This window comes from Ursus americanus, chromosome 30 (assembly GCF_024610735.1).
Source record: "Ursus americanus isolate L20-20 chromosome 30, mUrsAme1.1.p, whole genome shotgun sequence".
Classification (NCBI taxonomy): Eukaryota; Metazoa; Chordata; class Mammalia; order Carnivora; family Ursidae; genus Ursus; species Ursus americanus.
Window position 1 is genome coordinate 17,789,272 of NC_142156.1, and position 26,169 is coordinate 17,815,440.

Below are 26,169 nucleotides of genomic sequence, written 5' to 3' on the forward strand. Positions count from 1 at the left end.
TGTACTAATTTGCACTCCCACCAGCAGTGCACTAGAGTTATTTTTTTCCCATATACTTGCCAACATTTATCTCTTGTCATTTTATTTTATTTTTTTATTTTTTTAATTTACCACGTTGAACTTTTTTAAAAAAAATTATATTCTAATATGAGTGGGTTTAATAGTAAAAATATATGAGTCAGTTAAAGGTTTAAAAATTTTATGAATAAATCAATCAAGAGGTACTTAATACATTTTAGTACTTCCTAAATAAAAGCCCTCATAAAATAGAAGACAAATTTTTTAACACAATCGAGGATATCAATCTTTTGTGTGTGTGTATGTTTCCTCCTTTTTTTTATCTTTTTATTTTTTTATTTTTTGATGTAAAGTTCGATGATTCATTAGTTCCGTATAACACCCAGTGCACCATGCAATACGTGCCCTCCTTACTACCCATCACCAGCCTATCCCATTCCCCCACCCGCCTCCCCTCTGAAGCCCTCAGTTTGTTTCTCAGAGTCCATAGTCTCTCATGCTTCATCTTTGTGTGCGGTGGGAGGTGGTGGGCGTATTGTACTGGTGCTCAGGCTGCCACCTTGATTGGAAGTCCTTTTGGTAAGAACATCTTCAAGACTCCTGATACCACCTGCTGCCCCACCTGCAGTCTTGTCTGACTTCTAACGTCCTTTGTAGCACACCTTGTATGCTTCTTACTTCTGGACTTCAATCCTGTAGGAGCTGACTAGACTCCTGGTTCATTTTCACCACTGAAACTGGCTGGTGCTGGTTTGGTGCTGACCTGCTCTTGTTTTGACCCTCTGCGGAGTTGACGCCTCTGCTCCTGACATTTCCCCAGTAGTGATCCTGTGCCATCCTAACTTCGATTCCGTGTTACCTCCTATGTCTGGGTCCTTTCTTCAGCCTGTTGCTACAACTCTGCCCCAGCACCAACTTGGCCCTTAAGTTTGAGCTCCCATGACCTCTCGTTGCTTGCGGATACAAGGCAGGTTTCGGCAATTGTAATTACGGCTGATCCTTTTGTGCCATTTGGTTCCAGACACAATGTAGGCTTGTGCTGTTCCCTTTTCAAAAAGAGTTGCCAACTACATCCCTGGAATAAAGGCTATAAAATCATTTTGCCTATGAAGCCGGTAGGAAATTGGTATTGGCACTCCTTATTTATTCATTCATCAAATATATAGCAAAGAAAAAAATATTGTTGTCCGAATTGGTATGTACTGGTAAACAAAATAAAGTTACTACTTAGCTTATATTCTCGTAGGACATGAATATAAGTCATTATAACATATAAAACAAAAATATAAGTAAATTAAGAACAACAACAAGGAAACATCATTAGTCACTAGGGAAATGCAAATTTAAACCACAAGGAGAAACACCTACATATACCCCCGCCCCCAAGAATAGGTAAAATTTTTTAAAAGGCTGGCAGTTCCAAATGCTGACAAGGAGGAGAAGCAACTGGAACTTCTTTATTTCCCTGGTGGGAGTGTAAGATGGTACAACCACATTAGAGAACTGTTGGGCAGTTTCTTATGAAGTTAAACATACATCTATCCTCTAATCCAGAAACCCCACTCTTAGGTAAAGAAAGGAAACATAGGTCCACACAAAGATTTGTACATGAATGTTCACGACAGCCTTCGTCATCATTACCAAAGCCCAGAAACAACCCAAATGTCCAACAGGTGATCGGAGAAATAAATTGTGGTATATTTATACAATAAAGTACTAGTTAGTATAAATGAAGAAGGAACAAACTGCCTGCACATGCAACAACATAGAGGAGTCCCACCAACATTATGATGAGTGAAAGGAGCTAGACTGAAACGAGCCATAGTGTATGATGCCATTTATATGAAGTACAAGAATAGGCAAAACAACTTTTCTATGACGATAAAAGACAACAGTGGGTGCTGCTCTGGAGAGTGGGGGATAGGGGAGGCAAAACGGGAATTGACTGGAAAGGAGCACAGAAGAGTTTTCTGAAGCAATGGAATGTTCTAGATCTTGATAGGGGTATAGGTTATACACTGTATTCATTTGTCAAAACCATTGAACTCAACTCCTAGGAATTGTGTGCCTTATTATATGTAAACTATACCTCAATAGAGCAAACAACTCCAATAAGACCACTTCAGATGATGATAAAGCTGGGAAGAAAATCAAACAAGATACTGCATTGCAGGGCTGGAGTGGAGCGGGCGGTGGGGGTGGGGGAAGTGACCAGAGAAGGCCTCTCCAAGCACAGGGTAGGACCCCTGCAGATATCACTTGTTTTCCTGAGGCTTGTCCTTTCCTAGTTAGGAAGAGCGACTGCACAGACAGGAGCCCATGTTAGGGGACTCGCCTTGCAAAACTTTGTAGCTTCTCTGAATACCTTTAATATTAACAGTGTAGACCAGTGGTTCTCAAAGTGCAACGCCCAGCATCAGGATCACGTGTTGGGAACATGTCAGAAATGCAAATTTGCAGGCTCTGCTCTGGACCTACTGAATCAGACACCGTGGGGATAGTCTTCACAAGCCCTCCAGATGAGAGCCTCTCAGGTGTGAGAACCACTGATCTAGAACCTCCATACTCAAAGTGTAGTCCTGGTACCAGCAGCATGGCCTCACCTGGGAGCTTGTTATAATGCAGAATCTCAGACCCCACTCTTGATTAACTTAATCTAAATCTGCATAACAAGATTCCCAGAAGATTCATGTGCACATTGAAGTTTGAGAAGCACTAGTCTAGACTAGATCACCTAGCACTCCAAACATACTTTCTTCATAGAGGTTTCACCTGACTACATTTTGTCTCTACAACCAGATTGCCAATTTCCTGGGGGAGTGAATAAAACAAGGCATCTACTTAATCTGTACATGGAAGTGTAGGCAAAAGTGCACATGTGCGTGCACACACACATTCACTGCTTCCTAACACTTCTGCTCGCATTCCTACTGACTTCTGGAGGGGTCTGCTTAAGCAAATGGGTCTCTTTACATTTTACCTAAGGCAGCATCATAAACTGGCAGGCAGCCTTCAACTATGTCTTTATTTTTGTTTACTTGTTTTTTTGCCTATACAACGTTTTGAAAGTTGAGACATTCTACATAAAAATCTGGACTTCCTACTTTTCTTGAAAAATTTAACTATTTGGGGAAAAAAAAACAACTAAACCATTTGACAACTCTGGGTTCATATCTCACACAGCAGCACTCCACTGGAGGTGAGTGTCAGTGGTTCCCTTTAGAAAGGGCATGTGGGGTTTTTTTGTTGTTTATTACAGTCCCCACCACTCCCTATTGCCTAATACCTGGCCTGCATCACTCATTTCTGTCACCTGCCTAGCCCCTGTAGGCATTTGAGTTTGAGACCCTTGACTAAAGACCAGCTGAGATCAAGACACAAGATGCTTTTCACCTCTTCTGGGTCAGTGGAGTTTCTTCCAAGGCCCTGAAAGTAGCTCCTAGTTTAGGTAATGCTTTGATATCCCCTGCTGCTCTACTGAACAGGCTTACAGCTGTTGGCAAGAAGAGACAATTGGATCTGTCGTCCCCTGACTTTGTTGTTGTTGTTGTTGTTTAAGCAGTCTGCAAAAGCATGCAGGGCAATGCTCCAAACAGATGTTAGCAAATGTCCTTTGAGTTGCTGAGGTAAGCCTAAGAACATCAGCTCCCGGAGAGATCTGAGCTTTCTGAAGAATCAAGGCGGTTATGATGTTAATGTTCTCTTAGAACAACAAGTTAGAGCATTTGTTGTCTGGAAGAGTGAGCACCAGAAGAAATCTCTGGCCAGAAATAAATTGTCAAGTTCTGATGGATAACTGGACAGGTTATTTTCAAACAGCCACAACAAAAAGAGAAGGGAATTAGGGATTATATGAGTTTTATGAAAAAAACAGAACTTCCTGAAACATAGGAAGTTGAAGAAGTTGATCACATTACAGAATTTTGTCCTTTACCAAAGATCCACGGCAAACGGTCCTTATTTGGTAAACATGTGATTCAGTTTATTTACAGCATGTATAAAGCAGGGCAGGCCCACGCGGCATGCCTGATGCACTTCTCTGGTTCAGAGTGGGCCTATGCCTGTGTGAGTTTCCTCTGCCCTCCGTAACAAAGGACCGCAAACTTGGTGGCTTAAAACAACAGGACTGTGTTCTCTCACAGTTCTCGAGGCCAGAAGTCTAAAATCAAGGCATCAGCAGGGACACACTATCTGAAGTCTCTAGGGGAGGATCCTTCCTTGCCTCTCCCGGCTTCCCGGGGCTCCCCGTGCTCCTTGACTTGAGGCTGCATCACTCCAATATCTGCCTCCATCTTTATGTGGGCTTCTCCTCCATGTTTCTGATTCAGCTCTCTTCTCCTTTCTCTTATAAAGACACCAGTTATTGGATCCACCCTAAATCCAGGATGATCCCATCTTGAGATCCTTCATCATTTCTGCAAAGACCCTATTTCAAATAAGGTCACATTCACAGGTACAGGGGTTGGGCACTTGGACCTACTTATTGGGGGTCCATTATTCAAACAATTACAGCATGCAAAAAACATTCTGCTCAGGGCCTAGTGTTTCTCAGAGTATAGACCACTGGCCATGTGCACCAGATCCACCTGGCACCTTTCCAGAAACATCTCAGACTTTCTGAAACCACCCTCTTGGGGGGTGAGGCCTAGGAATCTATCTCTGAACACACAAGTGATTCTTATCCTTAGTTCAAGAACCACTGTCCCAAGACCCTTTGCTTTGTGTATTAAAAAATAAATCACTCACTAGAGCAGCAGAACAAAGAACTGTCACGGAATGAGAACAATCAGAGGCAAAGTAATCGAAACCCTCTGGCCAGAAACAGGTGTTGGAGCACCTAAGAATATCTAACTGATCTCAACATCATATTTTGAGAGTTAAAAAAAAAATAGGAGCTTCAAATGCTCCATACTGTATTCTGGCAGAGCATCTGTCTTCTGTTTTCTTCTCTCTCCACACCTGTAAATAGATTGTGAATTAGTCAGAAAGAAAATATCTTACCTAAAAACAACCTCCAAAAGGTGGTCAGGGGGAGGGACAGATTTAAAAGTTTTGCGAGGTATGTGGTTTAAGACTTCTTAATTATCCATGAAAATAAAACATTCCACTTTTCCTGACTGTAACACTGGTGAGAGCTGCGTGTTTGGGGTGACTGTGATTTGTGCCCGAGTCTTAATTTATAAAGGTGGCTGAGTAACGACACGGAGAGGTCACTGCTGCTGAAAGAACTTTCTTACTTACATTTCCCAAGAGGAGGGGCACACCACACCACACAGGGCCACAGGGAGAGCACAGGGTTTGGTCAGGAGGTGGAAGGATCAAGGAGAAAGCATGGCCCAGAACCTTCACTGTGTTTTCCACGGGACAGGGAAGGCAGGGCAGGGCAACAGCCTAGGATTGGCCTCTTGGGTAATATGGGCAGGCTCTGGGCTACAGGTACAGTCTCTCACTGTGGGCACCTGGCCCTGGGCAACTTGGCCCTGGGTGACCTGGCGCAGGGGAAATACTGGCTCGGTGTGTGAGGACTAGAGAGAGGAGGTGGTTGGGGATATGGATTCAGGATTGGTCAGAGGGTCTGTAACATGATTTTCAGGCACTCGCAAAAGCTGGATCACAGGGAAGATGTAAACAATTGTGCCTGTTAGTTTGGCCCTGGGATAACAGATGCAAATAGACAAATACAGAATCCAAGAAAATGCAATTAGAACAGATTGCTGAGAGGCACGTAGCCCCAGTCCAGCAATTAGTATCTAGGATCCCCACCCCACTTTGTTCTAGAAGCCAAACTCCCTTAAGAAATAATCAGATTTGCTTGAAACTGTTTTTCTTTTTTTAATTTGTCTGGTTGTTGTTAATACTGTATTGGTTAAAAATTGTTCATTTTAATTTTAAATGGAAAGCAGATTTTGTATCACTCTGTAATGGTGGAAGAAAAGGAGGCAACGTGGGAAGTGGTGCTTCGGTTCCAAGAGAGTAATTTGTGGGTTTGGATTACGTTCTCCCCTCTGCCAACCGCAGCAGAGCTAGAAGATGAACAAGGAAGACTAACTCGGCTCCTGGTTTGGGTTTTCCTTTCATGAAACGCCAGCATGTTCAGACAGATCTTTATAAACATGGACCCCTCTCCTCCTACAGATACGCCAAGTACTACAAGGAAAACAACGTTGAAAAACGGACTCTGATAAAAGTCTTTGGAATCCGTTTTGACATTCTGGTTTTTGGCACCGTAAGTCTCTGCTCCCAACCACTGGCACCTCCATTCCTGTGACTGTGTCCTAATTATTCCTGTAATGCCTCAAGGGGTGAATGTTTCAGTCCTAGTCATTAGCTGGCATTGTGCATCTCGCATGTGGGATAAGAGGGGGAAGAAATGTCCTTGGGGTCCTGTCCATGATGAAGTCATCTGATGAGTACAAGAGTGGGATTGGGAGAAAAACTGAATATTCAACTTTAAAAATACTCTGATGCTTAAAAAGAGAGAGGGAAAGAAAGAAATCTGTTTGCAAAATACTTTATAAGTAACAGAATCCAACTCAAATTGGCTTAGGGGAAAAAAATTTTTTTTTTTTAATCTCACATAGGTGAAAAATCCAGGGGCAGTTTTCAAGCTTCAGGCATGGCTGGCTCCAGATGTTCAAACAACATCCTTAGGAATCTGCCTCCCACCATTTCTTACATCTGTTCTCCTCTGTTTTGGCATTATCCTCAGTTGGCCATGTCTACATAGTGGTTTCAGGCAGCTCCTTATATCTTACCGACCCAGCAATCTCAATTAAAAAGAGAACATCTCTTTGCTAAAAGATTTGGCAAAGGATTCAGGCAAATGCCATTGGCTCTGACTGGCCCAATATAGGCCACATGCCCTGTGCTGAACTAACCATTATGTTTAGGTCACACCATACTCTCAATGGCCGGTCTTGGACCTCCCCTGAACCAGCCCCTTCCCCTCAAACTACATGGACCAAGTATGGACAGAGATGGTTCTCCAAAGGAAAACTGGGGTGTTGTCTCCACAAGGAGGGAGGGGATGCTGGGCATGCAAAAATCCATAGATGCGCACAACGTCTTACCAAAACTGTATTATTTATGTTATATGTTATGTCACATGGTGGTAAGCAACACAACAGTCAATGAGATAGAAGCTGAGAGGATGGAAAGATCATTGAGAAGAAAAACCACAAGGACACTTAAGGGAAGAGTGTGCAGACATTCCTTCCCTCTGCTTCCAAGGTAATCTCAAACCACTTTTAGGGAAAACTTGTCTGAAACCTTGTATGGAAAAACAACAAACTCAGTGTGTGAGTTCCAGTGCTTCTTTGTTTCGAGTGCACCCCAGAAGGCAGAAACAGGATGAATGGGAATCCTATTTTCAGTCTGCAGTCTCTGTTGCCGTGAACACCTTGGACGCATCTATCGAAATCACGGCCATAGACTCCCTCCTCTGCTGGAGCTGACAATTACATGGTAGAGTCAAAGAGCATTGTTCTGAATGTCAACGAAGTCACCTTCCCATTTGTTTTCAGGGAGGAAAATTTAACGTTATCCAGTTGGCCGTGTACATTGGCTCAGTCGTCTCCTACTTTGGTTTGGTAAGGGATTCTCTTTCCCGCACTTTAGGAAAGTGATTTGGCAAACAGAAATCTCACTAACACGGCACTGATCTGGGTTTTTCCCAGGCCACTGTGTTCATCGACATTCTCATCACCACTTACTCAAGTAAATGTTGTCGATCCCGCATTTATCCCAGTTTCAAGTGCTGTGAATACTGCACGGTCAACGAATACTACTACAGGAAGAAGGGTGAGCCCGTTGTGGAGCCAAAGCCGGTAAGGCTCACTGCATCAGCAGGTGCCAAAATACCCAGGCAGTCATCAGATCACTGAGAAACATGCAAAAATAAGGCCCAAATCACCCACGGTGGATAAGTCTCTGGACTCTACCCTGATCCACCATCTGTCAAATGAATCCTTTGGTCTTAGGGAAGAATAGAAACAAAAATGAAGAGGCAAGATAGAGGGAGAATAAATGTTTATGTTCTAGGACTTGTCAATTTTGTCAGATTTATTAAATTGGTACAGCCAAAAAAAAACAGTATAGTGGCTTTGGAGAACAATTTGGCAGTATCTAATAACATTTAGGTGGGACATACTTTATAGCCTGGCATTCCCACTTCTCCATAACTACCCTCAAGAAAGAACAATCACCCAAACGTCCAACAGGTAGATGGTGAAACTATGACCAGTCCATAGCAAGGAGCGCCAGGCACCGGTTTAAAACAATACATGAATAATAGTAAGAACAAACATTTATATAGTACTTCCAAGTGCTTTATATATATTAATTCATTGAATCTTCACAACAACCCTATAAACAGGTGCTACTGTCATCTTTCTAAAGATGAGGAAATTGAAGCGCAGGAGGGTTAAATAATTTGCCCAAAGTCATACAGCTAGTAGGTTGGGGAGCTGGAATTCCAACTCAGGCAGGCTGGTTTCAGAATTCATCTTCATAACCACTATGTTACAGGTACTGGCATGAGCAAATATCCAAAACGTGTTGTTGAAAGGAAAAAAACGAACTATAGAACAATATATATGGTATGATATATAGGTTAAAAGACAACTACACATAAGAACTCATCCCATGTATTTTGTACATGTATATTACATGTATACCTATATATACAAATACACACATATATTCTATATATTTTATATATGTTCTATATAGTTCCTACAATTATTATACACATGGATGAATGTGTGTAGGGAGGCTAATACATGTATACAAAAAGGTACTGGACACACATAAAAGTGACAACAGTGATTCCTTCTGCAAAGGAGCCTAAGATGGGGGACTAGTCAAATGGAATTTGAGCTCATCTGTATTGTTTTGATTTGTTTAATTTGGTTTCTTCTAAGCAGGTCCCCTACACTTGATTCCATGATTTCCCCTAATCAAGGAGAAATCTCCAGTACTTAGAAAAACAAAGAGGGTTTCTTTGTCTTTCCCTCATAAGAACGTTACTGTCCTTTCCCAGCAGCTGAATGCATGATTCACTGGCCATTGTACATGTATTATACAATTTGAAATGAAAGTTCGTTTTTGCAACTAAAAATAATTACCATTTCATGGCCCCAGACAGGATGAAAGCCAACAAAAATATAAATAATTAAGTTGCAACAGTAACATTTTCAGGAGATATTCAATCTAGAGTAACTGAAACTGAGGGAACACAACAAAGGACTTCTACATAGCATGTGGGAGACCTAAAATCATCAGGCAGTAAGCTATGGAGACTCTGAGTCCACATCTTAAGGTGCATAGGGTTCCACCACTGCTGATTTACCTTTGGACTCAGAAATTATTCATTCTTGGCTAGCAAGAGTTTTTGGTCAGCTTCTAACAGTTTGTCATTTGGTAAATAGGAATAACACTTGCCTTTAGATATGTTCAGGTATGTGATTGTTGATAATTCTGTACAAAAATGGATAAAAATTTTAACCCTCTTTTCCTAGACATTAAAATACGTGTCCTTTGTGGATGAAACCCACATTAGGATGGTGGACCAGCAGCTACTTGGGAAAAGTCTGCAAAATGTCAAAGGTGAAAAAGTCCAAGTAAGTTAAAAGATTTAGTCTTTTTTTTTTTTAAGAAATGTTACTATCAAATAAAAATACAGCAGGGCGCCTGGGTGGCTCAGTTGGTTAAGCATCTGCCTTCGGCTCAGGTTATGATCCCAGGGTCCTGGGATGGAGTCCCACATCAGGCTCCCTGCTCAGCGTGGAGTCTGCTTCTCCCTCTCTTTCTGCTCCCCAGCCCACTCGTGCACTCTCTTTGTCTCTCTCAAATGGATAAATAAAATCTTTAAAATAAATAAATAAATAAAATACAGCTATAAATTTGTGTAAATCACAACTGAATTTTAACAAAGTACATGTAATCTAGAATATTATTAGCTGAAGCCCTTTTCACCCCTCCACCCAATCACTACCTCCCCTTAAACGTCATCATTATTCTGTACCCAAAGGTTAGTTTTAACTCTTCCAGGATTTTATAAAATTGGAATCCTGTATGTACTCAGTATATACTCTGTGGAGTGTCTGACTTCTTTCACTCAATATTGTTTTTGCGAGCCATCCATGACACTGCATATAGCAAGAGTTCATTCTCATTGTTGTATAATTTCCATTTTATGAACATCCACTTTATTTATCCCTTCTATTGTTGATGGACATTTGGGTAGTGTCCAGTTTGGAGCTCATGCAGAAATGCTGCCATGGTAAACATATGGTGCCTACAAGTGGACCTGCTGGGTCAGAAGCTGGCATAGGATACTATCAAACCATTCCCTAAAGGGGGTGTTTTAATTCCTGCTCTCCTCAGCGGCCCTGATTGCCGGACACCTTCACTAACTGTATAATTTCTACAGCTGCCATAATAAATCACCACAAACTAAGTAGCCGAAACAACAGCAATTCATTCTCTCACTATTCTGGAGGCTGGCAGTCTGAAATCAAGGTTGTTGGTAGGGCTTCTGAAGGCCCTAAAGGAGGATCCTTCTTTGCCTCTTCCAGCTCCTGTTCATTACACCTGCTACGACCTCCGGTACACTGCTGACTAGAAGTGGTAATAGCTAACATCTTTTTGTCTCATTCCCTATCTCAGGAAAAAAGCTTTTCGTATTTCACTATAGTATTTGCTGTAGGATTTTAAAAGAATGCTTTACGAGATTAAGAACAGTCCCCTCTGTTCCTAGTTTGCTAAGAATCTTTACCATAAATTAATACTGAATTTTAAAATAATGTTTTTATCTGCTTTTTAAAAAATGATCAATGAGTTTTCTTTTTTCTGTTGTGTGGTGAATTACAGAAATTTATTTTCAAATATTAAGCCAAACTTGCATTCCTGCAATAAAATCAATTTGAAGGTAACATATTATTCTTTGTATTTATTGCTGGATTTGACTAATATTTAAGATTTTTATTCTCTTATTGAGAGAGACTGGCCAAAATTTTTCCATTCTTATAATGTCCTTACTGGGTTTGGATAGAACATGAACTCAGGGGTGGGGAGGGAGAATACACATAAAATTTACCATTTTAACCACTGTAAAGTGTACAGTTCAGTGACATTTAAAATTCAAAATTCAAAAGTTTACCCACAATGCTTTGCAACCATTACACTATCTAGTTCCAGAACTTTTTCATCAACCCCAAAGGAAACCCTGTACCCATTCAGCAGCCACTCCTCATACCCACTTCCCCCTAGTCCCTGGAAATTTTTTTTTATTGAGAGAGAGAGAGAGTGAGAGAATGAGTGGGGAGAGGCAGAGGGAGAGGGAGAAGCAGACTCCCCACTGAGCAGGGAGCCTGACTCGGGGCTCAATCCCAGTACCCTGAGATCATGACCTGAGCCAAAGGCAGACGCTTGACCACTGAGACCCCAGGTGCCCCTGGCAATCATTAATCTGCTTTCTGTCAGCATGGATTTGCCTATTTTGGATATTTCATATAAATGAAATCATACAGTATTTGCCTTTTTGTGACTGGCTTCTTTCACTTTTCATAATGGCTTCAAGTTTCATCTATGTTGCAGCATGTGTCAATACACTGTTCCTTTCTTTGGCTGAATAATACTCCACTGTATGGACATATTTTTAACAAACTATAGAAATGATCCCTGAAAGTATAGGTTTTGGACCTAACATTTTTATACATTCATCTGTTGATTAATATTTCGGTTGTTTCTGCCCTTTGGCTATTATAAATAGTGCTGCCGTAAGTGCTCATGCATAGGAACTATTTAATTTCAATGTACTGACTCATTAAACGGTGAATGAAGGTATATGTTACAAAGAACAGATATAAATGATGTCAATTATGGCAACTTCTCTTGGAGGATAACATGGATTTGCTAGAGGAGGGAGGCTGGTGGAAAAGGAGACAGTAGAGCAAAGTCAACAAATATTTACTGTCTACTATGTGCTGGGTACTGTCCTAGGCATTGGGGATACAGAAGTAACAAAGCAGACAGGGCCCCCCGCTTTCATGTGGAAGAAGAACCATCAAGAGAACATATCAATGAGTAGGATCATTTCAGATAGTGATAAGTACTATGAAGAACACGGAATCTCATGATGTGCTAAGACAGTGACCTTGGGTGGGGGGGAACTACCTAGATCGGGGGGTCAGGACAAGAAGGTCTCCATGAACGGGCGATACCTGTCTTGAGGCATGGCTTGTCTGAATTTCACTTTCCAAATCTATAAAATGGAGAGAAGGACATATATCTCATGAGGTTCTTCAAAGACTAAATGGAGCAAGTTTATAAAACACTGGTATAGTCTTGATACATACATTTAATAAATGATAGCTACTGGTATTAATGTGATATTAAGTGTAACTTTTTAAGTTAATAACAAAATTAAAGCACCTAGAACCCTAGGGATTGTCACTGCTGATGGGTTTGGAAACTTGACTTTTTCAGAGGCCCTCAGTGGACTTCACAGACTTGTCCAGGCTGTCCCTGTCTCTCTGTGACCCATCCCCTATCCCTGGACAACCAGAGGAGATGCAGCTGTTCAGTGAAGAAGCGACTCCTAGATCCAGCAACAGCCCAGACTGGTGCCAGTGTGGACACTGCCTCCCGTCCCAACTCCCCGAGAGCCACAGATGCCTGGAAGAGCTGTGCTGTCGGAAAAAGGCTGGTGCCTGCATCACTACCTCAGAGCCCTTCAGGAAGCTCGTCTTGTCCCGACAGGTCCTGCAGTTCCTCCTGCTCTACCAGGAGCCCTTGCTGGTGCTGGATGAAAACTCCAGCAGCCGGCTGCGGCACTGTGCCTACAGGTGCTACACCACCTGGCGCTTCGGCTCCCCGGACCTCGCCGACTTTGCCATCCTGCCCAGCTGCTGCCGCTGGAGAATCCGGAGAGAGTTTCCCAAGAGTGAAGGCCAGTACACCGGCTTCCAGAGTCCTTACAGGGCTGAGCACGTGTGTTAACGTTTCCTTTGTTTGCACCCTGAGCTTGACCTGCAAAGCTCTGCGGCCAAATGTTCAACCAAAGGGAAATGTGTTTTCTGCTCCTGCAGCTCTAGATATGTCAGAGAGCAGACTGAACAAACAAACAAATAAACCAGAATCCCTCCGCATGGACTGAGAGTCGAGAGATTCAGATCTGTGCCTCAGTTCTGTCCCTAGGAAGTTGTATGATCCTAGGCTTTTAACTTTGTGCTTCAGTTGCCTTCCTACCCAACCTGCTACCCCACAGAGATGTCAGGAGGACAAACTGAGAGAGTGTATATGAACTTTCTTGTTAATGCACAAAGAGCTACATGAATGAGAAGCAGCTCCTTATGAGGCCAGACTGGGATAAGGTACAACTATGAACAAACCCTTTGGGTGCTGGCTGGAGAGTGTGGAGGATTAATGGTGGCCACAAATTCTTTGGCACTTGACCCTCAGGACCTAAGGGTTATGTCTCCTCCCCTTGCATGTGGGCAGCTCTGACTGCTTTATCCAATAGTGGAAGTGACTCTGTGTTGGCTTTGGGGTCTTGGTCTTGAGGCTGGAAGCTTCCACTTCCCGTGCTGCCCCACGTCTGCTGTAAAGGAAGCTAACCCCCATACAAAAGTCTGACCCTCCTCAGACCACCCTACTGTGAGGAAGCTCCAGAAGCCACATGGAGAACAGAGATGCCTGACCAGTTCCCTGCTTCCAAGCCATCCACACGTAGTCACTGGACACGGGACAGAAGCCTTCAGATGATTCCACACCTTGCTAACATTGGACTGCCACTGCATGAGACGCCTCCCAGGGCACCCACAGAACAAAACTATTGTTTTAAGCCACTAAATTTTCGGTCGTTTGTTACGCAGCAACAGATGACTGGGACAGAGAGCAAGCCTGACTCACTGGAACACAGACTCAGCCCCACTTTCCGTGATTCTAGGGTTCTTAGGGAGCATGGACCTCCCCTGAAGCCCCACCAGGGCTTAGGTCTCTGTTCGGCAGTCCTGTCAGGGCTGCAGACCAAATCAGGTAACCCACCAGACCAGCCCTGGAATCCATCCAATCTCACTGCTGAACTACCCAGAACAGTCTAACCCACATCCTATTACTATGACTGGAAGTAGTTACTGCTGTTAAAACTGGAAAAGGCCACCTTTATGCTTTTAACATCCTGTACTTTGCAGCCAGTTAGAATGGGCGCAGTCTGGATGCTACTTAAAAAGCAGCTCACACCCAAATCTTGACCATTTCTGTACATCACCACTGAGAATATGAAAACGGATAGTCAGAGGGTTTAGGGTCCTCCTTTGGATTCCCTTTTCATGGTTTTGGTACTAGAATTGATTATTTCTAAACAACTCTTTTAAAGAATAAATAGAGACCACTTTTCAACACTGTAACTGATGAAGGATCTATGAGTTTTCTTAATACATATTCTAAAATGTGCCATTTTGATACTTTTTAAAAACTAGATGCTTTCTACTGTATTCATGTAAAGTAAATATGAGCAAAACACTTCTTTTTTTGACCCAGGATTTTATCTGGCTTTAAACTCAGGAATAAATTAGGCCAGACTGAACTCTCATTTTTACTACATTTCAGAGATAGATCATATATGACTTCTTATATGTATGATAAGTATTTGAAAAGTGGATTATATATGACTTCTTCAGAATTTAAATTTTTACTTCTAGAATTCTATGTATGAACTACAAATTTCCATTCTGATAAACCTCTGAAACTTTATACCTTTATTTTATTTTTTGGTGCCTTATCCCTAGTGTGTTTCTATAACCTCTAGAGGCCCCAAATGGAGTCAGAATTTGGAATGACAATTAGTCACTGGATCCACCTACTATCCTCCTTCACCTTCCCCACCGATGCTTTAGGTGAGAGGGTGATGTGTTATGTCAACGTGTAAAACGTCTGACACTTCCTACAATAACATGCACCATATTTGTATCTTGTTTTTAGTCTACTGCATAAAATAATGTCATCAGCAAAGGCATCCCAAGGAGAATCACACTTTGTAGGACCTGTTTTCTTGTACTTAAATCCATTATTCTATATAGTAATTTCCCAGTATTCACTACTTCATGTCTATGTATTACAGATCTGCTTTCTTGTAATACTAGCTGGTTTCATGGAGAATTGGTAATGAATTTGCATTTCTCTCTTCAGAGGGCATCAGTTTTTAAACACTTCTAATTCTAGTTTGGCAATGTACATGTCTTAACTAGATAATATATTTTGATAATAAAAATATTATCAATGTTTTGAATGTAAAAAATAATGTATAATTTATGATTACTGAAGTGTTCCTTTTACTTCCTTTTCTCAGAAGATCCCCAAATCACAGTTCATTCATTGACACTTTCATTCAATATATATTCATTGAGGAACTATGACATAATAAGACACATATTTGGTCTCTGCTCCCAATTCCTGACACAGAGCTCCTAAATCCCTTAGAATCTGCTGGGTGATAAGAGTGTCTTGTGTTCTAACAAGACAACTCTTGGTGGGCTCCTAACTTCAGGATGGGGGCTGGCTGCCAGAAAGACCAAGCCATGATCAGAAGCTTAGAACTTGGAGCCCCATTCTCATCCTCCAGAGTGGAGAGGGATTGGAAACTGAGTTTAACAATTGATTGTACCCATGTGATGAAGCCCCCATAAAAAATGTCTAAATTATGAGATTTGGAGAGCTTCTGAATAGATGAACACACCTACATGGTGGGAGAGTGGCACCCCTCAACTCTACAGGGACAGAAGCATCTGTGCTCAGGACCCTTCTGGACCTTGCCCTATGTACCTCTTCATCTGGTTGTTCATCTGTATCATTACATCCTTTATAATAAACCAGTAAATACAAACCAAGGTTTCCCTGAGTTCTATGAACCATTATAACAAATGACTGAACCTGAGAAGGGGATTAGGGGAACCCCCAATTTACAGCCAGTTGGTCTGACGTACAGGGGAAAGCCTGGGACTTGTGACTGACATCTGAAGTGGAGGACAATCTTGTGGGATTGAGGCCTCAACCGATGGGGTCTATGCTAACTCCAGTAGTTAATAACACAATTGATTGTAGGACGCTCAGTTGGTGTCTGGAGAGTTGGAGAACTGGTTGGTGTGGGAAATCTCCACAAACATTTGGTGCCAGAAGTATTACAAGTACAGAATAGGAAAACGAATTTTCTTTTAGGCACTCACTAGAGACGAATGATAGATAAGGTTGCTGCTGTCATGGAGATGTGAGGAGATGATCATTAATTAAATAATTCAAATGTAAATTTGTGTCTTGTGAAGAGGATCATGATGAAGAAGAAAAATGATGTTCTGAGAGCCTAAAATAAGGGAATTTGACCATTTTGGGGGAGATCAGAGAGGTCCTCCTTGAGGGTGCAGCCCTTTAGCTAAAACCTGAAGGGTAAGTACAAAATAAGTAGGTGAAGAGGGTAGGAAAGAGCGTTCTAGGCAGAAAGACTAGCATGTGTGAAGGCCCTGGGGCAGAAAATGCATAGCAGGTTTACGGGACTTACAGGCCATCTGGATGCCTATTCTATAGATAGTAAGGGGGAAGTCAAGCATGAGTTAAGACTGGACAGGCAGGCAGCGGCTGCACTGCATAGAGCCTTGAGGGCCATGGCAAGGAGTTTTGTCTTTATTTTAAGTCTTAAGCATTCTAAATAGCAGCCTAGTAAGATTATATTTGGTTTTTAAAAGGTCATTCTGATCGCTGCATGGAGAATGAACAAAAGGTGGTGGTAGGTAGTTTTAATTTTTACTTCAGTCTTTCCCTACTCCCTGAAATGTTTGCCCCAAATATGCAGTGAAATGAATTGATTCTCTTTTCTCTCCTCCTCTTCATCCTGGGAAGTCACAGAAAGATCAGCCACAAGAAATAAAGGAGGAAAAGCTTTAGCGTGCCTTGGTTTTTAGAGTATTTCCTGTCCCAAGCTGGTCGGGAGACCACTTTTTGGTCTCACCAGGTCAGGCAGAGGAATGTGCCAAATCTAGAGACAAAGGGCAGTCAGCAGAGCTGCTGATGTATCTCACCCTGTAGTGTATGGCCTAAAATTGAGGTCTAATTGTGCATGCCGGCTTGACATATGATGAAATCAGGAGGGTCTAGAATGGCTTAACTGCAAGTTTCTCTCCCCAACCTACTCCCACGGAAAAGGTTGCCTAGACAAGTACCTTCTTTAGCAAATGGAGCAGAGACACTTGCTACTGACCCCTGAGTAATGGGTTTAAGTTCTTTACCATCCATGGAATTATCCAAAAGTCAATCATGTCCTCCTGTGGGAACCACAGGGCACCTCACCCTTTTGATACTGCAAAGCACACCTGCCTCCCACCTGAGCCAAAATCCCACCACCTCTGGTTGTTCACTCTGTTCCCAAATGCAACCCCCCCGAATCTATGATGTGACTAATAAACTGCTGCCAATTTCACTTGTCTAGTGTTGGGTGTCATGCATTTGGCCATCTCCATGACCTTAGGGTGGGAATCCTTCCCTCACCAATTGGGTAAAGAGGAGGTGATTAAAGGACCCCTAATTCCAGGCCAACCAGCCACCCTGAAAAATTACAGGCTTGGCCTGGCTTCTGTAGTTATTGTCTGCACAAAGCCCTGCCTCCTAGAGCCCATGAGAAACTGGGATCACTACACCCTTTTATTCAAATTAGCCACTGGGTACACTGGATGTGGTTTCACTTCCTGCTGCTTGTATATTTCTTAACACATATTCTAATCCCACGCAGTTACCATTCCGGGAATCCCAAGTGCCCCCTGACTCACTCCTGCTCTCTTTTGAAGAAATCTAGACATCACAATCTTCTTTGGCTTTTACTGTGACCTTTCAGTTTCCTCTTTTCCAGTCAGGTTATAAATTATGTTTCCCAAAAAAATGATGATCCATGGAGAGGATTTTGCATTCCTAACATCCTTAGCTCCTCTTAATTGTCAAGGTCACATGAGACTGAGGCTTCTGGAATCAGTGGAGGAGATACCCAATACTGACTGGCCATTTGAACCAAATAATTGCCATACTTGACAGGCTTGGATGAGTGTTTGATGCAAGCCTGTTGAGTATAGTAAATTACGAGTTATATTTTATTTCCCCAAGCAAAAAACAAGCTCCTCAAAGGCAAGGGACTCATCTTGGTTTTGGATCCACTACGTGCCTATTCCAGCATGGTGGTGCAGTGGTAAAGAGCCTCTGGAAACTGACCACCTAGAGTCAAATCCTGAGTCAGTAATTAGCTAAGTGGCCTCAGGCAGCCGATCTAATGCTTAGAATCCTCAGTTGCATCTTTGTGTCCAAGGGTTGTTTTAAGTCTTAAACATTGTAAGTGTAAATGTATGTAGAGTACTTTGCTCACTGCCTGTTAACAGAGTAAGCACTCAATAAATGGTAGCTATTGGGGGGGCCTGGGTGGTACAGTTGGTTAAGTGTCTGACTCTTGATTTTGGCTCAGGTCATGATCTCAGGGTCATGAGATTGAGCCCCTGTCAGGCTGCAGGCTCAGCTCAGAGTCTGCTTAAGATTCTCCCTCGGGGCACCTGGGTGGCTCAGTAGGTTAAGCGCCTCCCTCGGGGCACCTGGGTGGCTCAGTAGGTTAAGCGCCTGCCCTGATCTCAGGGTCCTGGGATCAAGCCCACATCAGGCTCCCTGCTCAGTGGGGAGTCGGCTTCCCTCTCTGCCCCTCCCCCCTGCTTGTGTGTGTTCTCTCTCCCTCACAAATAAAATCTTTTTAAAATTAAAAAAAAAAAAGATTCTCTCTCTGTGCCCCTCCCACTTGTGCTCTCTCTAAAATAAATAAATCTTTAAAAAATGTTAGCTATTACCGTTATTTGGATGGTGCCTTAGCATCACTCCTAAACTGCAGGCTCATATATTTAACCACCTCTAAATATTCCACTTAAATAGTTCAGAGGCAAGTCAAATGAGTACAAAGCAGAAATCCCTACCTCTGCTCTCTCCACCTCACCCACAGGTGCTCCTCCAGAAATCCCAAGCTCAGTTAGTAGTAGCACCACCAGCTCAATCTCCCAAACCAGAAATCCAAGTGACAGTCTAAACATCCCCTGTCCCCCTTCTCCATCCCCGTTCCATCCAATCTCATTCATGCACTCAGCAAACATTTACTAAGCGTCCTGGCACTGTGCAGGTGCTGGGGATAAATAGGTAAACAAGCCAGGCTCTCCAGGAGGTTAGGTGCAGTGCGGAAAGTGGGCGAGCAACGTAGAAAGAGATGAGATGAGAACAGCTTGGGGTAAAGGGTGTAAGAAAAACAAGCAGCATGCCATGACAGAAACAATGGGGTTACTTCTGATAGGGGTCAAGGACGGCCTCTCTGAGGAAGTGACATTTAAGCTAGACCTGAATATCAGGAAGAAGCTGGCTTCTTGGGAGGAATGGAGGGACAGCAAGTGCAAACACTGAAGTCGGAAAAAAAAGTGAGTGTGTTCCAAGAACTGTCAGATGGCCAGTGTGACAGGGACATTTACAACACAGTCCCTGTCTTCTAAGTCTATCCAGGGAGGGACAAAGCCTTGTTTTCTTACTGCTTCATGAACTGTGTGGGCCCATCTCATTGAACCGAAAGCGCAAAGAAAGGCAAAATCGATATAGGCGAGAGTAACCACAGGGGGTTTTATGAAGCTCTCGAGACACAAGCTGACCCTCCCTAGATGAAGAGGCCAGAAACATTGTCTGGTGGGAAGAGAAGAGGCACTCTTGAGAGCAACAGCAGCACAAGCCAGGCCCAGAAAGAAATGAGGATGGTGTGTGCTCAAATTACTGGCAGACCTGGCTGGCTCCCCAGAATGGGAAGAAAGTAGATGAAGATGAAAAGAGACTGATGTGCAGAAAATCTTGAAAAAAAAAAAAAGGCGGAAGTGTTTGGACCAATTGCAAAGTCAAGATGGAGCCATTCTTGGGCTGACAGGGGACACAAAGAAAACAGTGACTTAAGAACATCCTTTGTGCAGGGATACCTCGGTGGCTCAGTCGGTTAAATGTCTACCTTTGGCTCACGTCATGATCCCAGGGTCATGGGATCGAGTCCAACATCAGGCTCCTTGCTCAGCAGGGAGCCTGCTTCTTCCTCCAACTGCAGCTCCCCCCGCTTGCGCACGTTCTCTCTCTCTCTGACAAATAAATAAAATCTTAAAAAAAAAAAAAAAAGAACATCCTTCAGGCAGCCATGAGGATGTTGGCTGGGGGGAAACCCTGGGAGGGAGATTACTTAAGTCGGCTGGGATCTAGAGGAGGGATTCCTGGACTACTAATTTGGTGGTGGTGATAGGAAGAAAAGAAAGAATCCGAGAAAGAATTTTATTAAATTCCTTTAGCTCCAACAAAAGAGGGCTGGTAAAATAAATTACAACACATTCACATAACAGAGCTGCATGCAGCAACTTAAAATGATGCCAAAGAAGGGGAGCAAATGATATTGAGAGATGTTCAAGACAGAACACATCTGCATGACATTTTTCCTTAAGGAGAATGTGAGCCTTTAATTAGAACTCTCTTTTTTTTTTTTCCAGCAAAGATAGTATTTGTTAAAAACCTTTAATCCTAAATGTACATTTAAGAAAACAAAGAAGGGGCACCTGAGTGGCTCAGATGGTTAAGTGTCTGACTCTTGGTCTTGGCTCAGGTCTTGATCTCAGGGTTGTGAGATGGAGCCCCACATCAGGCTTTGTGCTCAGTGTGGGGAGTGTGCCTGAGATTCTCTCTCCCTATGCCCTTCCCCCCAACACTCAACGCACGTTTTTTCTCTCTCTCTCAAATAATAAATATCTTTTTTTTAAAGATATTTATTTATTTATTTGTCAAAGAGAGAGAGCGAGCACAAGCAGGGGGAGCGGCAGGCAGAGGGAGAAGCAGGCTCCCTGCTGAGCAAGGAGCCCAATGTGGGACTTGATCCCAGGACCCTGGGATCATGAACTGAGCCAAAGGCAGATGCTTAACCAACGGAGCCACCTAGGTGTCCCTAATAAATAAAAATCTTAAAAAATATATAAAAAAGAAGAAGACAAAGAAGGGCCACCTCATTCCTCATTGGAATATGCCATGGATAATGACAAATCAATTGAGAGATATCGGAAAAGGTCGATGGCATTTCCTGAAATACAAAAATCAAGATTATTTCCTCTACCATGGTTTGTTTGGGGAACTCAATGAAGAGTTGGCCTGTGGCTGGCTCTCTGCCCGCTGTTAGGGGCTGAATTTTGCCTCCCCCACTGATCCATATGTTGAAGTCCTAACCCCCGTTATCTCAGAACATGACTGGATTTGGGGATGTAGTCTTCAATGAGGTAATTAAGATAAAATGAGCTCTAATCCAAATTGACTGGCGTCCTTCTAAGAAGAGGAGATTAGAACACTGGTGAAGGTATGGGAGCAGACAAGGAGAGAAGCTGACACCTAGATCTCGGACTTTCAGCCTCCAGAATTGTGAGGAAACAGATTTCTCTTGCTTAAACCACCCTGTCTGTGGTGCTTCGTTATGACAGCACTACCTGAAACACCTCCCTTCTTTTTATTTTTTTTAAGATTTTATTTATTTATTTGAGAGAGAGAGAGCATGAGCAGGGGGGAGGGTCAAAGGGAGAAGCAGACACCCTGCTAAGCAAAGAACCTGACGTGGGGCTCGATCCCAGCATCCCAGGATCATGAACTGAGTTGAAGGCAGACGCTTAACTGACCGAGCCACCCAGGAGCCCCTCCCTTCTTTCTTTTCAATTGTGACAAATATATTTTGAATATAAAACATAATGCGTGGGCTTGGCAGTTCCTCAAATACTTAAATACGAAATTTCCATATGATCCAGTTATTCCACTTTCAGGTATATACCCAAAAGAACTGACAGCAGGGACTCAAATAGATACCTATACACAAATGTCCACTAACAATTGCCAAAAGATGGTAACAACCCAGTGTCCACGAATAGATGAGTGGATAAACAAAATGGGATATATCTATATGATGGAATATTCTTTGGCCATAAAATGGGATGAAGTTCTGATACATTCTACATGGATGAACCTTGAAAACATGATGCTAAGTGAAATAAGTCAGACATAAAAAGCCGCATACTGTGTCATTCCATTTATATGAAATATCCAGAATGGGCAAATCCATAGAGACAGAAACCAGAATAAAGGTTACCAGACACTAGCAGAAGAGGAAAATAGAAAGTGTTTAATGGGTATAGAGCTTCTATTTGAGATGATGAAAAAGTTCTAGAGTTGGATGGTGATGAAGGTTGCCCAACAGTGTAAATATACTTAATGCCACTGAAACGTACAACTAAAAATGGTTAAAATAAAATAAATTTATGTATATTTGCCACAATTTTTTAAATGGCCAAAAACAAAAAATAATGCATAGGCAACTGTGCGATTTTTATATTTTGTGGATATTTCTTTATAGCATTAAAAATACATACTTTCTTTGCAGCATCTAGACATTCTTTTCGTCTGAGTCTCAAATGAAGGCTTGCTGTTCAGATTTCCTCATACCCTCCAAAAGCATATAATACGTGTCTTGTAAGAAAATACTCCAGTGGAGATCCCCAGCAGGGCCAACAAGCCAGAAGAACAGCATTTGCAAGGATTTGCAAGGAAGAAGGGATAAACTGGTGGTTGGTGGATGGATATAAATCTCACCTTTGGCTTTCTTAGGGTGGAATTCAAGCACTGACCTTGCCTGAGGCATTGACTTTGCCATCCACCATCAGGAAAAAAAAATGTCTACTTTTCTGATGGGAATAGCTCTGCCTTCAACTTCAGATAAAGCACTGCAGGACAAGGTTCACAACGGCGCTTGCTGACCCCTGTGCTGAGTCAGGCTCACAGGCCGGCAGGCATCGAATGTGCACAGTGGCCATTCAGGGTGAGGACTGCCTGGCGCAGCACCTGGATTTGGCTTTGCTTGCTCAGGGTACATCCACATTTGCTCCTGTGTCACCAGGAGAGCAAAGTGGCTTGGCCTCCAAGGAGGGTGAGGTGGAAAAACCTGCATACAGCCAGGCCGTGCCAGCAGGTAATTACTGAGTGTCTCTGCGACAGGGAGGCTTTTGAATGTGCCCCCGAGGCCTCATCAAAATAGGACTGGGGTAGGTCATCCTGGAAATGAAGGTGGTCCCCGGGAGAATAAAGGGCGGTGAAGCTGCTGCCTCACAGAAGCACATTCAAATGTCAGCCGGAAGCAGAGGGGTAAAATTAGAGGGAGCAGAATGTTTTAGGAGAGGAAGGAGTCCCTGTGGGACACTTACTTGAAATAAATCCGATCAATAAAAATCTAGATGTACAAAATGAGCACATAGTATGTCCGGGTGAAAGTGATTTTTGTTTTACAGAGGGGTTCCTAACAAGGTAAGATTCCTTTCAATAACATTTCAATGACATTATATAAAAATGGAGTCCTCATTTTTAGGAGCTTATCTATCAAAGGGACGGGGATGTCCAGAGCCTGGGCTGCAAACCAACTAGCTGTGAGAACCCTCAAGACTTCATCTCAGTTTTCTTATTTACAAAAGGAAAGGACAGTGCTAAATATGATCACTAAGGTACTTTTAATATCAAAATGATTCCTCCATTGTATAAAATGAGATCAGGGATGCCCGGGTGGCTCAGCTGGCTAAGTGTCTGCCTTCAGCTCAGGTCATGATCTCAGGGTCCTGGGATCAAGTCCCACATCGGGTTCTTTGCTCAGCAGGTAGCCTGCCTCTCCCCCTGCTTGTGCTCTCTCTCTGAAAAATAAATAAAATCTTTTTAAAAAATAAAAAAAATAAAATGAGAGCTATTTGTACTTGACATTCAGCTTATATAAAGTGCTTAGCACAGCACCTGGTGAGTGGTCAATGAATGTACTGTGTTGGTTAAAATCAAAAGTCCATGGGGCATCTGGGTGGCTCAGCTGATTGAGCATCCAACTCTTGGTTTTGGCTCAGGTCATGATCTCAGGGTCATGAGATCAAGCCCCATACTGGGCTCCACACTCAGCAAGGAGTCTGCTTGGGATTCTCTCTCACTTTGCCCCTTTCCCTCACCGCCCCCCATGTGTGCTCTTTCTCTCTTTCTCTCTCATTTCTTTCTCTCTCAAATAAATAAATCTTTTAAAAAATTAAAATAAAACAAAATAAAATAAAAGTCCATACCATGGCCTCTGAGGCCCTACTTGATCTGGCCCCTGACTTCTTTTCAGGATCCTAGCTCACTTTACTCTCTTCCTTGCCCACTACATTCCATTCATACTGCTCTCTTCCTGCTCCTGAGACATACCAAGATTGTTCATACCTCAGGGCTTTTACACTTGCTATCTCCTCTGCCTGGGATCCTTTCTTCCCAGATTTTCAGAGAGTTGGCTCCTTCTTGACATTCAGATCTCAGCTCAAACATACTTCCTTAGAGAGGGCCTCCCCTGAGCTAACAAATATAAAGAGAATTCAACACCCAGCCCTGAATGCACATTCTTTTAAGGTGCACAGGGAGCATGTACAAAAGCAGACATGGATTGCTTCAACGATCAGTATGATACAGACTAGGCTCTCCAACTACATTTCAACGAAAAGAGAAATTCATTTTTTTAAAGATGGATTTTAAAAGGATATGGAAACCAAATAACATATTGCTAAATGACTTTTGGAAATGTGTAAAACTGAGTGATAATGAAAATGGCACATGTCCAAACTGGTGGGACACAGCAAAAGCACTACTTTAAAGGGAAATGTATAGCTTTATATACATTTATCAGGAAACAAGGAAGGTTAAAAAAGACAGGAGCCAAGCATTCAACCTGAAACACTGGAAAAGGAGCAGCAGAATCAACTGAAAGAAACAAGAAGGAAATAATAACTATTAGGGCAGAAATCAATGAAATACCAAACAACTGAGACAACTAACAGAACTAAAACCTGGTTCTGTAAAAAAGTAAAAAGGCAGAAGTCTTGTCAGAGATTTATGTCTAAGAAAAAGAAGCAAACAAACTACAGAAAAAGTAGAACATAATGACAGTCCCAACAGAATTTTTTAAAAATATCAAGACAATCATAAACAACCACGGGCTAATAAATTTGCTTGGCTTTCTCTGACTGTCCCTACTCACTATTTTTATTGTATGTTGCCTGTCTCTTGACACTGGAAGGTAAGCTTCTTCAGGCAGAGATTTTTGCCTGTTTGGTTCCAGATAAACACCACATGCTGAGTAACTATCTGATGAATGCACAGATAAATGTCCCCACTAAGCCAGGACAGCTGAGGTCAGGCAAGTTCTTCCCAACACAAATGTTTTGGGTTGTCCTCAGCAGATTTGCCCAGGTACAAGGACAACTGCAAAGGAATCCTGGCAAAGGTCTCTGGGATCTGATCATGCCAGTGACACGGTATTACCACACCTTGGTCATTTTGGGAGCCACTCAAAGAAACTATGAATTTCTGGCTCAGCAGGCCACAATTGTGCACAAATCCTGGATATGAAGAATAAAAGGGGGGAAGTCAGTTTGGTGGTCCCACAAGAAGCTAAACACAGAATTACCACATGACCCAGCAAGTCCCCTCCTAGGTGTATACCGCAAAATCAAAAACAGGGACTGAGACTAATACTTGTACGTAGGTGTTCATTGCAGCACTATTCACACTAGCCGACAGGTGAAAGCAACCCCAATGTCCATCAACTGATGAGTAGATCAACAAATATGATATATCCATACAACAGAATATTATTCAGCCATAAAAAGGACTGAAATATTGATGCATGCTATCGTGTGGCTGAACCTCAAAAACATGATGCCAAATGAAAGAAGCCAGACATAAAACGTCACAGTTGTAGGACTCCATTTACATGAAATATGCAGACTAAGTGAATCCATAGAGACAGAGAACAGATTGGCAATTGCCAGGAGCTGGGAGGGAGGGGAAAATGGGGAACTACTACTTAATGGGTGTGGGGTCTCCTTTTTGGGGGTACAAGTGATCTGGACCTAGATAAAGGTAGGGGATGCACAACATTATGTGTGTATTAAATGCCACTGAATTGTTCACTTTAAAATAGTTAATTTTAGGGGAGCCTGGGTGGCAGTCGGTTAAGCATCCAACTTTTGGTTTCAGCTCAGGTCGTCA

At 42.6% G+C, this 26,169-nt stretch overlaps 2 protein-coding genes and 1 pseudogene across 11 annotated transcripts in view; 1 reads left to right on the top strand and 2 right to left on the bottom strand.

Moving 5' to 3' along the window:
- The window catches only part of P2RX7 (purinergic receptor P2X 7), a 39,961-nt gene extending 22,508 nt beyond the window's left edge, over nt 1–17,453 (top strand). Inside the window, exons 9-13 of the mRNA XM_045777214.2 lie at nt 6,154–6,244; nt 7,542–7,607; nt 7,695–7,844; nt 9,537–9,638; nt 12,508–17,453. Coding sequence (XP_045633170.1) covers nt 6,154–6,244; nt 7,542–7,607; nt 7,695–7,844; nt 9,537–9,638; nt 12,508–13,020 — 922 coding nt within the window. The 3' untranslated portion in view covers nt 13,021–17,453. The remainder of the gene's footprint in view (nt 1–6,153; nt 6,245–7,541; nt 7,608–7,694; nt 7,845–9,536; nt 9,639–12,507) is intronic.
- IFT81 (intraflagellar transport 81) overlaps nt 1–26,169 on the bottom strand; it is a 209,924-nt gene that overhangs the window by 171,971 nt on the left and 11,784 nt on the right. The window lies entirely within an intron of this gene.
- LOC148107448 (small nucleolar RNA U3) lies at nt 11,613–11,716 on the bottom strand (annotated as a pseudogene).